Source organism: Haliaeetus leucocephalus, unplaced genomic scaffold, assembly GCF_000737465.1.
Source record: "Haliaeetus leucocephalus isolate CR32 unplaced genomic scaffold, Haliaeetus_leucocephalus-4.0 Scaffold240, whole genome shotgun sequence".
Taxonomy (NCBI): domain Eukaryota; kingdom Metazoa; phylum Chordata; class Aves; order Accipitriformes; family Accipitridae; genus Haliaeetus; species Haliaeetus leucocephalus.
In genome coordinates, this window is record NW_010972676.1 from 2,037,651 (window position 1) to 2,049,999 (window position 12,349).

The following is a 12,349-nucleotide window of genomic DNA, read 5'->3' on the forward strand; positions in this document are numbered from 1 at the left end:
CCACCAGTTGCTTTTCCTACCTTCATTTGAAAGTGTGTTTGTTGTACCTAAGTTTTGTTTGTGTAGAGAAGCACAGTAAGGAATTAGATGTCTCAGCCTAAGAACTATTTCTCTTCTTTTCCCTGTTTTAATCAGGATTCCCTGGGAATGCTGAAACCGAAAGACATGCCACGTTTTATTCCCTGCCATCTTCGATAGAACGGACTCCCACCAAATTAGCCACACAGAAAGTTGCTTTTGGCTCTCATGGAAATTCAGCCTTTCAACCCATTGCAGCTAGCTGTAAAATAGTGCCTCAAGGTCAGAGTCCAAGCCCTGCAGAGTCACCAGGAAAATCCTTCCAGCCTATCACCATGAGTTGCAAGATTGTATCAGGTGAATGTTAGTTTGCTTATCCCAGTGCTTCACCCTGGAAAACAAGAGAGTGAACCAGTTGGACTTGTTTTGTGCCCTTCCCCTGATTTCCTGCCAATCTTTAAACATCAGGCAGTAGGAAACTGTAGAATAGGGAGCTAAACACACTTCTTAATGTTCAAGGAAGAAAAAATACAAGTGTGAAATGCTTCACATCAGATCAAAAGCAGGATGAGAGCTGTTCTCTCCCTGTTCTTGAATGCATTTAAGTATGAAAAAGATAGTATTTAACTGGATTGCTACCCACAGAAAAGCCCAGGCAAGGACACATCTTTCATGTGGGTTATTTGTATGTGGGAAGAAGCCATTCTTCTCCCTCCTGCTTTCAGACAGCTGGGATGGATTAAGAAGAAAAAAATTTTCTGATTATTGGGCAAACAATTGAATTCAACCTTGTAGACTCAAATGGTCCCTCTTGTACTTGCGACACCTCTTCAGATGGAATAGCTTGGTCTTCCTTTTCCAAAAGTCCACCCTTGGTTGGATTAAATTGTCAGCTGACTGCAGTGAGCAATGTGATACTCTTTTGATAGCTTCCGAACCAAACATGACCAAGGTGCTGTTTACTCGTTTCACTTATAGTCCCTTCCCTGCCTGGGCATGGTGCCATCCAGTGGATGATGTTTTACATCAGAAAGTTTTAATGTGCAGCTCACCATGTCACATGTTGTGAAGCTGAAATATGACCTGTTACGTTCCTTCGTTTTCTGGTGTTCAGGGTAGAGAGGATGAAGCACCAGCTATCAGTATGTGTGTTTTCTGATGATCTGCTCCCAGATATTTTTCCTCAAGTCTGTCTGGTTTGTTGGGTGTTTTTATTAAATTTCAATATTGTTCCTTGACATCTTAAAACTGTACTCAGGCTGATTTACATTTGAACCTAAGCCAAGTGCTTTCTTCTGTCTTAATATGCTCTTCTCTTGATCTTCTTTTCCCAAGGCTTCCCAGGAAGCAAGAATTACAGGGGCCATCCTATCTTTCTTAAAATCCTTGGACTATTCTCTGTTGATCTTTGCTATTTAAATGTTTCCCTGCTAAATATTTTTCCAAGGTTCTGCTGTCTGCTGAGAAGTATCACCCCATCCAGATTTCAAAATCAGTTTATAAGACATTGAAATTTTATTTGATCAACATTTGTTCTATTTCAATTGTCAGTCACTGCCAAAAAAGCAGATTAACAGGCAGTTGAAGCTTAGTGTGCTTGCTGCTGTCTCTTTTCTCTGATCACTTCCTTGCCTGTCCTTTACTCTGCATTTCTTGTTTAGCCCCTCATGAAGCTTTTTTCTTCTGTAGTTTTTCTCTGTCCTGGTCCTGTTAGCTAGAAGTTGCACATTTTACAGTTTGCTTTCGAGGGCTTCTGCTGTAGTGAGAGCAGTGAAGAGACAAGAGCGTCCATGCTTGTCTGATGGCTGCTGTATCACACAGCCTTTTTACGTGAACTGCTTGGTTCCTGGTTCTGAACGCCCATACTGTGGGCTCCACAAGGGAAAGAGAGCACCTATCAAAGAGCTCGGCTCTCTTTCTTTGTCTCCTTTGGCAGACTGGTCTTGGCAGTGAGAATGGTTTAGGGTAACGTCCCTCAGGATTCAGATGGCTTCTCAAGGTCCCTTTGAGCCCTGCTTGTCCTGGTAGGCAGAGAATGTCCAGGCTAGGTATGAGCCACAGTGCTTTATGTGCCTTTTCCTTTCCTTCCCTTCTGTCTCCTCTTTCCTTCTCCAAGTCCTGTGATCTCACTCAGACTGGGAAATGCATCCTCAAAAAATGTTCCTTCTCTAAGCCATTGTAAAAAGTACTACTACTGCTGTATTTTTATGTTCTTAACATTTACAAGATAGAAGCATTGGACTTTTTTTCTTAAGGTTCTCCAATATCGACCCCTAGTCCATCTCCGCTACCTCGTACCCCAACCTCCACTCCGGTGCACATGAAGCAAGGCTCTGCTAGTTCAGTCATTAATAATCCGTATATTATTGTGGACAAGCCTGGACAGATGGTTGGAGCAGCAGCCACAAGCACAGGTGTGTAGTGTGATCACAGAAGGCAGTGGCTTAGTCTTACCCATTCAAGTTTATTCTCCCTTTAAAATGATTAGTATAACAGTATTTCAGCTTGTGAAGATGGAAAAGTACTTGGCAAAGAAAGAGGGAGGTATTGTTGATTTGCACAACTGGCCTGTATAACATCGTTAAGGGTATCTCAGACTTTAACGTAACTTCCTTCAGGAAACAGCACACAGTATAAGGCCAAATTGAATTCACAGATACGTCTTCAAAGAGAGCCTGTTCTTTGCAGTCAAAAAGGGAAGGGGAGAAAGTAATGTAGACTGTGGTGCACAGAGATTTAGACAGAAAGAGTGCACAGATGGTTGGGTGAGAACTGTGTCGTGGATGTGGGCAAAAAGCATGGAGAGCTTGAGTGACTTGCTGATCAGTCTTAGGTCTCAGGGAATGGTGCTCTATATGTGTTGAAATGTGTAGGCCCAGGTTACCAGGAGAACAGCCATGCTGGGTTTTGTTACTGCTCTCAACTTCTAGCTGGTCCAATTCCAGCCAGTTTGGATTCCTCTAACTGGGTTCCCTTGGTGCTTCAGTGGTGACATAAGCCTGGGGTCAGGGGGGAGGATTGAACTTCAGGAGACTGGTGATGGGTATGGGAGTTAGTTGGTAATCTTTGTGTCTGGGCTGGAGGAAAGGTCACTCAAAACTAATTTATTTGTTGTGATTTGTGGTCTATTTAAAAACACACTTGTTTGTGTATGTGTGTGCTTGCCAGCATCTCGGAAGGATGCTCAGAGCCATGTGGTGAAGTGCAGCATCCATGTAACACACAAACCATTTGCTGGGCATTGTTGGAAAGTGCAAAAATTGGTTTCTTAATAACAGTTCCTCCTTTTGTCTGAGGGAACACAGCCGTCATTCATTTTAACTTCATCACAGAGGGAAATGGTAGGGGCGCATAGTTACAGCTGAATTTTTTAAAGTATGTTTTGGTGCTTTCTTGGTAACACTGAAGCTGTTATAAGGGTGTTTGGGGTTTTTTGTTTGGTTGGGGGTTTTCTGCCTTTTTTCTTTTCTGTTTCTTCTTTACCTCCAGCCTGACTTTCTACTCTGCATACATGGTTTATCATGGTTTGGGTAACTTTTGTGTTCTCCTAGTAGAGATTTGCACATGGAGAATATAATCTATAAATGCACCAGATGGTTTGGACGTACCAGTCTTAACGCCATTAAAGGTGCGGTTTCCCACCACGTTAGTGTGATGTAAGTACAGACTGGCCTGGAAGAAACTGTCTGCTGCTGCTTTGTCCCCTGCATTCCTGCCGCTTCCCCCATATCCTGCACAAGTCAGATCAGATCAGTGGCAGAGAAGAAAATTAATACCCTCCTCTCCCCAAATTGAGCTTTGTTGTGAGAGATAGCCTCATCACCAGGCCCTGTGTGAGGGACCACGATGGAATGTGGAACTGGCTTTTTGACACCAGTAGCCAGGCTGGATTGAGTGTAATGTGATACTACAGACAAAGGCCCGGGGACGTTTTTGATAAGACTGCAGATCATATTTAAAAAGAGGGCTGAGACCTTTATGCTCCGTGAAAGACAGCCTTCCCAAACCCCATTATTACGAGAAATGACTGCTCATTTACATTTAAATTTAAGTGCAGATTGTAGTACAACTTTTTGAGAGACTATTATGGTGTTTTCATGCATGTAATCTATAGCTTTGGCATCTCTTGAACAAACAAAACTAACAAACCAACCCAACAGCAGTAACACATCTGCTGCTGAGCAACAAAGTGTTGTGTACACACTCCGATAATGCAGGGTAAGTTTACCACTGAACTCCCATCCATCTCGGGGGTTCAGGAGAGTGCTGTGGCACATGTATCTGTATGTCAATTTTGCAAGAGCAGTCTTCCGCAGACAGAGGACTCTGTCTTCATTCCATATTTCTGTTTCTTTCTTTACCCTACTCACTTTGTCTCTCCCTCTTGTTACTCCTCGCTTTGTCTCCCTCCCTTTCTGGCCTTCGTTTTCCTTCCTACTCCAGCCTCCTCCAAGCCTTTCTCCATGTCAGTGTCTGAGGCTAGTGTAGGTTCAGAGGGCTTCTGAGCGGTGGAGGCTGTTACATCTGCAGCAGCAAGTTCTGACTGGCAGCTAGCTCATTTACTGTCCTAATTTCACGTATTTGCACCTGTAGCTGATACCCTTGGCCACCCAGGAAGGTGCCTGACCGTTTGCTTGCAGCAAATGGAGCTCTGGGTGGAGACTACCTTCTCTGGGGTGTGGATTCTGCAAGTGAAAATGACAGTCAAAATGGAATGTCATGTTTCATGTTAGAAGAGGTTTCATGTGTTCAGTGGCACCGCTCCCTGGCCCTCACCCGACATCTACTTTATTTCCTAATACGCAGGGAGCCCAACCAGCAAACTGACCAGTGTCTGTCAGGCCTCTCATGGAACTGGATCTCCTGTATCAAAGACCCATGGGAGCAGTTTTGTCACATCAGCTGTCAAGGTAATGTTCTCATTAGGTGCGTACTTTCCATTTAAAATCCAGCTTCTTATTAAATAGGGCTTTTTAGTATTATAAATTCTGCATTTCAGGCAAGTTCTTTTGGTTGTCATTTCATATGAAGGTTTACTGTGTCTAACAGATGGAGCCATATGAAAACATGGTGGTTATACAAGATGATAGTGTCACTTCATGCAGCTCTAATTAGACTTGTGTACACCTCTGTTAAAGGCACTGCTCTTTTGCTTTTCTACAAGGAAATCCATGAGGGCATAGCTCTCAAAATGTCCTGTCTTTCAAAAAAAGCTCTTCTGTAGCTGACTTTGATCTTCTTCACTTTGTTATTGACAGTATGTGATTAAACCAGAGGTGCCTACCTCAAAACCTTCACTGTTGATTATTTTTGTACGGCAGCTGCTGCTAGCAGCCTGATAATAGCTCATTTACATCTTTTTACATCTGCTTGCATTTAGAAAAATGTTTGTGTAAACAGTGGAGTAACCAAATGTGTAAATAAACAGTGATAAATAGGGTTCATGCTTCTGATCTGCAAAGCCCAAAAGGTATGGAGCTGAACTGTCTCACATAAAATCTTCCTAGCACAAGGTATGGGAGAGGATATTTCTGGCAGGGAAGTGGCATCAGTGAGGCTCTTTCTGAAAGCAGCTGGTGGGTGTGCTGCTGAAAACAGGAGCATTTCCCTGTCTCCAAGTTGCAAGAATATTAATGCAGGATATGGTGGCGGGGGGGAGGCTTGCCAGTCAGCCTGCAGAGAGCAAATCACTTTACATTTGGAACTGAAATGCTTTCTATGTCTGTTAGGGAAAAAGTGTTGAAGATTGCTGTCTGAAGCAATTAGTTTGGAGTAGCATTTTAAGTGTCAGGTGTGCAGCTAGATATTCAGCTTTTAAGAGCCTGTCTGCCCAGATGGATTTCACTTAACTATGTTCAAAACCATTCATTAGTCTTAATTTTTTGCTGATTTGGGACAGTTCTTTCTGAAAGGTTTTTAACGAGTCATAGGCACATGTAATTAGTAAGAGTTGAATTCTGTATTTCCAGGGCAAAGTTAAAAACTGAAGATATTTAAAAATATATAAATATAAAAATCATAGCTCTGTAAACAAAAATGTATTTTAATTTATGTCTTCTGGTTGGTGAAAAAGCTGTAATTTTATGGTTTCTTTAAAGAGGAGGGTGTGTCATAGTTCAGTGTGATGTTACAGATTGTGCTTAACTCGCCACTTTTCATCTCTTCACTATGTGCTAGTTTTCTCTGTGGGTTTTTTTAATGACTTAAGGCTGTGTTTCTTCAGCCACTTTAAAATGACCGATACGCAGGCTGCTGTTGAGAGGACTGGTTATGCCTCTAGCCTTGTCTTCACACCTCTTTCTGTTTGCTACCAGTTGTGCAGTGATGTGGTGAACCAGAACAGACAACTAATCTGGTTGAAAACTAATCTGTTTTCAGCCATATGGGTCAGTGTAAGGAAGATGGCAGGAGTATTAGGTTAGTCTGAGGGCTTGCTTTCTGGTCATGATCCAACCCAAGGATGGGCCAAGTGATTGCGAAACCATGGCTTTGGAGTTCACGTTGACTGTAAAAGAGTACAATTATTTTACTTAAACAAAACGGAACCGTAACAAACTTCCTCAAATGCATTTGACTTCTCTACCAGCTTCAGATCCAGAAATGCCAGGTGTGTGATTTTGTGGGTGTGGAACTGTTTTTTACTCCGTTTAGTTATGTAGCCTCACTGTTTCTGCCAAATGGTGAGTTCTGCCTGGAAAGACTGTATGCCATCACATTTTTCTAGTTACAGGAGAGCAAAACTTCATCTGAGAGAATTTTGCTTCCAGACTTAAAACTGAATGTTTTTTTCCCCTCTGTAACTTGTTTCTTCTTAGATTGTCTTCTCTCTCTGAGATTGTGTATAGAATCACAGAATGGTTGAGATTGGCAGGGACCTCTGGAGATCATCCAGTCCAACTGCCCTGCTCAAAGCAGGGTCAAATAGAGCAGGTTGCTGAGAAATGTGTCCAGTCGAGTTTTTAGTATCTCCAAGACTGGAGAGTCCACAGCCTCTCTGAGCAACCTGTTCCAGTGTTTGATCACGATTAAATTTAAAAAAACAAAACAAAACACTTTTTCTATAATTAAACAGGATTTCCTGTGTTTCAGTTTTTCAATTTGTGCCCATTGACTCTTGTCCTTTCATTGGATACTATTGAGTGTTGTCTGGCTTGATCTTTACACCTTCCCATCAGGTATTTATACTTATTGATAAAATCCCCCCTCAGCCTACTTGAATTTTACAGCTCTGAAATGCTTTGTATAAAAAGCTGGTTGGGAAACATTAGTCAATTTCTTTTACTTGTGTATGATATGGTAAGAAACAGTTACTGCTGTTGGGAGATGTAACTTTCCAAATAAAATTTGCTTTGTAGGTTGTATTAAGTATGTTACACTCTTTTTACTTCCATGTTGGCTGATATTGGAAATGTCTTAATTGTATAGGTAATTTGGCCTGCCCAGATGCTCCATGCTACCCTTTATTAGCAGTCACTTGTTTTATTTCTTGTAGTGGACATTTCACTGATTTTTGCACCATGTCTTCCTATTCACAGCAGGAGGATTCACTGTTTGCCACCATGCCACCCCTTTGTCCCATTGGGAGTCATTCCAAGGTCCAAAGCCCCAAATCGGTAACTGGAGGACTTGGAGCTTTTACAAAGGTATTCTACTTGGCTTTTGTGCTGGGACAAGGAGCCCAATAGTGCCATTTTATGCTGACTTGTGCCACAAACCATGTAACTTCCAGTGCACATTGGAACCAATGTGTCTTGCTGCCAAGGGCGCTCTAGCACCTCTCAAAAATGTATCTTGTTTTCTTTTCTTTCCCTGTGGCTCTGCTGTACATGTGATCTTTCTTTTTATCTCCTCTTTCATCCTTTCTTGTTTTGCTCTGAATCACTGTCGTGTGTGAGGCTGATATTTTAAAAGCTATTTTTAATGGGATACAGTGAAAGTAAACTGCAGTAGATGTGTCAGGAGCTTCTTAAAAAATGATACAGTGATTTCTGAATCTCAGATGTTGCCACTTTTGAGTACATTTCGTTCAGTGTTACCATCCGGAGTTTAAAGTTGTTCCTGGCAATATTAGGTAGTCCAAGTAAAAGGTGGAATAATGCTTCCTACCATTTACAGCACCTATAGCAATCTAACACAAAAAAACCCCCAGCCTTTCTTGAGTCACTGCTCTTGGAGATTAGAATTAATGCCTGCACCAGAGAAACATATAACATACATGCAAGAGAATAATGTCAGCTATAATAATTTACAATATCTATAGCTATATATTGGTTGTAATTTTGCAGGATAGAAAAAAAAATTATGTTTAGAATGTGTTCTGAGCAGGAAGGTGCTTAGAAATTTGAAACTGTAAAGTGTTGTTGCTCCATGCTGAGATGCAGGGCCTGAAGGAGTCAGATCTGGCCAAGTCCATTGTTAGTATGACTACTAGTTGTAATATTACTAGCAATTTCTGTGATTCTGTAATTTCTGTGAGCACCTCTCAAATCTGGAATGCTTTGTAAATTCAGACACTCACACACATGCTTGTGTGTTGGGAGTAGCCCTCATCCTGGAGCTGAGTTAAGAGAGTCCACCTGGTGGTAAGAGCCACATCTGAGTTTACTGACTTGGCTGCCCTTTCCTGCAGACAGGCTGTGTCAGAAATGATCCCCAGTGATTTAAGGTGTTTGCTTTTCTTATTATTATTTCATCCTATTTAAAAGGTGATAATAAAGCAGGAGCCGGGAGAGCTGCCCCAGCAACCCCAACTACCAGCGACAGGGACAGCCACGCAGACTTCTGTGCAGCAGTATGTCACTGTAAAAGGGAGCCACATGTTAGCCTTGTCACCACAGAAGCCGGTCGTGAGCACAGGCGAGGGGACAGTGCAATCTAAGGTATGAGGCACTTGGGCATCTTTGGTGTGGTGTAAGCTGTCTGTCTTGTAGTTTTATTGCAACACTTCATGTTTCTCTCAGGAGTGTAGGGTTGCTTCTATCTCAGACCCAGGCAGCAGCACCGTGGTTAACTGTTTTCCCTATGTGCACAGAGTGGCTCATGTCATCTTAACTATAGTCCTTGAGAAAGGAGCAGGATGAGCAGGCACTATTGCATTTCATTGTGCGCAGGGAACATCTCCCAGTTCTGTCTAACCCATTGAACAATGGGGTGGGGGTGGTTTTGAACTGGAGCCTGTCAACCCTGGAAGTTGCTTGCCATCATCAGCTCTTGCTGAAACTCATCCAGGTCTTTCTGTAAGAGGAGGCAAATTCTTTCCTTGGACTGCAGGCCTGCAACAAAAAAGAACAGGACAAATAGGGAGTGGGGTGGAGGCTGAGGCAGAACTAGCATTAGGTGGAAGCAATCCTACTTGAGTGGCAACTCAGGTATTTTATTGTAGGAGTCTGTGTCAATGCACTGTTGCTATCGCAGGAGTGACGCAGCTTCTGAGAAGGCACGGTAACAGTGCAGTGACAAGATGACAGATGTATCAGAAATTGTCTCCATTCTTGCTTGTTTCCATCGTGGTTAGAGTCAAATCATGTGCCAAGCACAAGAGACTACATACAGAGCTTTCACTTTTGCATAAGTAAATATATATATATATATACATTTGCAACAGTTCATTGTCCTTTTTACTGCCTTATTTACTTGTTTGAGCAGGTATGCAAACTCGTGTTTCCCTGCAGTTATTATCAACACATAAAATTGAAGCACTTTGTAGATTCTGCTTTGAGGACATAGTTTTCCCAAGGAGTCTGTTCCCATGAATGTGTTGAAACTAAATTTCTGGATCTCTGTACTTTGCCAAGGCAAGCTTTATCTTCAGCTGGAATTAAGCCATTGCTTATGTATCAGAAAAAAATGGAAGTGCCCTGTAATTTGAATGTACTTAATCTTTTGTGGGTGCTCTGAAATCCCGGCTGTGTTTAACAGTTTATCTTTTTACTTGGGATTGGCCTTTTGCCAATTTAATTTTGTTTCTGAATGAATAGCTTGTATGCATGATTAGACATGTATAAAGTGTCCTGAAATGTCTGGAGATGGAGGTAGCATACCAGCTAGAATTCACGTGATTGCTCTTGCCAGCAGCACATCATCCAATACTTATTTGTTGCAGGTTGTTGGCGTTCCAGTTGGTTCTGCTTTACAGTCGACAGTGAAACAAGCAGTGGCTCTAAGTGGTGGCCAGATACTTGTGGCAAAATCTAGCTCTTCTGTAGCAAAGGCTGTTGGTCCGAAGCAGGTTGTGACTCAAGGCGTAGCCAAAGCCATCGTGAGTGGAGGTGGAGGGACAATTGTTGCTCAGCCTGTGCAGACTATAACGAAGGCACAAGTTTCTTCCACAGGTGCTCAGAAAAGTACATCTCAAGGCTCAGGTAGAGTAATTTTACACCTTGTTAATGGCTCATGATGGGTAGACTTTGAGGCTTTTCAACTGAAAAATAACTATGTGTGATTGACAAACTTGAAAATGAGTAGAGAGGTCTGTAGGGAAATTCAGGCTGAGTGAGATTAGTACTAAAGAAAATGTTAACTCATCATCTGTAAGAGGAAAGAGGGAGCACAAGTACTTTAAAACATGCAGTGTTATGTGAGTGGGGATCAGACAGATATTCTGGGGAATGTTCTGGAGACCTGATAGACTTTACTGGAACCAGGTCTCACATTTTTGCCCAGCATTGTGGTCCTTAGATGGTCAAAGGGCTCCACATAAATGCAACCAACAAGAGCCAAACTGTCCTTACTACATGTTCGCATCTTCCCCAGTGCTTACAGTTATGGGAGTATGGGCAGAAGCACCCCGCCTGCTTCTGCAGGCAGCTGGCTTTAGCTGAGCATGTTAGCTCAGGCTCCGGACTGTTTGAAAGGTGTTGTCTGGCCTCTGGGCTGGAGTAAGTCTGTAGACCCCATGGCTGTGTTGTTTTGGCCTGCAGCCATAAGTGGTACTGCGTGCAGAGAAATTTTTTTTCAGACCTATTCAAAAAAGTGTCTGTGCATCACTGGTGGAGTTAATCTGTGGTTAGGCCAGCTAAGTATGGATTATCAAAGGCTAGCTGCATGTCACTCCTAGTACTTTCATCCCATGCAGATTTCAATGTGTACTACTTTCTGGAAGCAGTAGTTTTATTTCTTTTTATTCTTCCTTTCTAGTGATGGCTACACTGCAATTACCAGCCACCAACCTGGCAAACTTGGCAAACTTGCCGCCAGGCACCAAATTGTACCTCACCACCAACAGCAAGAATCCTTCTGGGAAAGGAAAACTGCTTCTGATACCCCAAGGAGCCATACTGCGAGCCACAAATAATGCTAGTTAGTCTTGCAGGGAAATCTAATGAGTTAAATAATGTAATCACTGCATAATTAATATGTTTGGCATCTTTGCTAGAAAGCGTCCTGGTACTGTGAAACTCAGTAATGGGGTGCGGTTTCTCTGTTCACAACAACACAGTATGTGGTGCTTTTTAAGACTGAGATCTTACAAGTGTCTTCTGTTTTAGATGAAACCACTTTTCATGCGGTGCTCTCAATGTCTTTCTCTCTGTGCTGAAAGCAGACAGTGTAATTTTCCTCAAAATTCAGTGGAGAGTTGCCTTTAACTCTTCCTTGTGATCTGTAGGAAGACACAGCTGCATTTTTGTGATGTAGAACTGAGATGGATTAGAATCTAGTTGTGAAAGCTATTAATAAATAATGGAATGACACCCTGGAGAAGCTAGAAACATAAGAAACTAACTTTGAAAAGGACAAGATACTGCATCTGGAATGAGGGAAAGGAATCATTTTGAATATTGATATAAGGTTTAGCCCCAAGCTGTTGAGTCCAGTAGAAACACTTTTTTGTTAATGGGCTTGTGAGTCAAACTTACTGTGAAATACATGGAGAATAACACTGCTAAAATAGTTCCAGTGGGCAATACTTAGTTTATAGTGTGCTGTTGCTGTAGGGAAAGAATACTGCAGGTTTTGGACTGTGTAGATGAAGAGTTTTGTCATGAGCCTTCTCCAGAATGCTCCTTTTGAGGCTGGGATTTGGGATGGGAGATGGATTGGGTGTAAACTTTTTGCTCCCAGTTCTGATACTGGCAGTGAGGAAGAGGTATTATTCAGTTTAATATATAAGGCTGTAAATACCAGCAGCATAGCAATAGAGTACATGTCACTGAAGAAGTAAATACTCTTGCTGAAGGTATTTTTGGGCTGTAGAACTTGTCATGGGAGCCCCATTGCTTGAGATTTAGAGAGGCAGCTGGAGCAGTCCAACTTGGACAAGGAAATAATCTTACAGGTGTCAAGGAAGAGCAAATACTTCTGATTTTTATGACAAAGCCATAAATATTTTATT

The 12,349-nt window shown here is 42.2% G+C and overlaps 1 protein-coding gene across 3 annotated transcripts in view; it reads left to right on the plus strand.

Annotated features, from left to right (window-relative positions):
- Positions 1-12,349, plus strand: part of YEATS2 (YEATS domain containing 2) — a 53,155-nt gene that overhangs the window by 16,706 nt on the left and 24,100 nt on the right. For all 3 annotated transcript variants that reach the window (XM_010568230.1, XM_010568229.1, XM_010568231.1), the window contains exons 10-16: positions 136-375; positions 2,274-2,432; positions 4,825-4,928; positions 7,554-7,661; positions 8,724-8,897; positions 10,121-10,379; positions 11,155-11,316. In XM_010568230.1, coding sequence (XP_010566532.1) covers positions 136-375; positions 2,274-2,432; positions 4,825-4,928; positions 7,554-7,661; positions 8,724-8,897; positions 10,121-10,379; positions 11,155-11,316 — 1,206 coding nt within the window. The remainder of the gene's footprint in view (positions 1-135; positions 376-2,273; positions 2,433-4,824; positions 4,929-7,553; positions 7,662-8,723; positions 8,898-10,120; positions 10,380-11,154; positions 11,317-12,349) is intronic.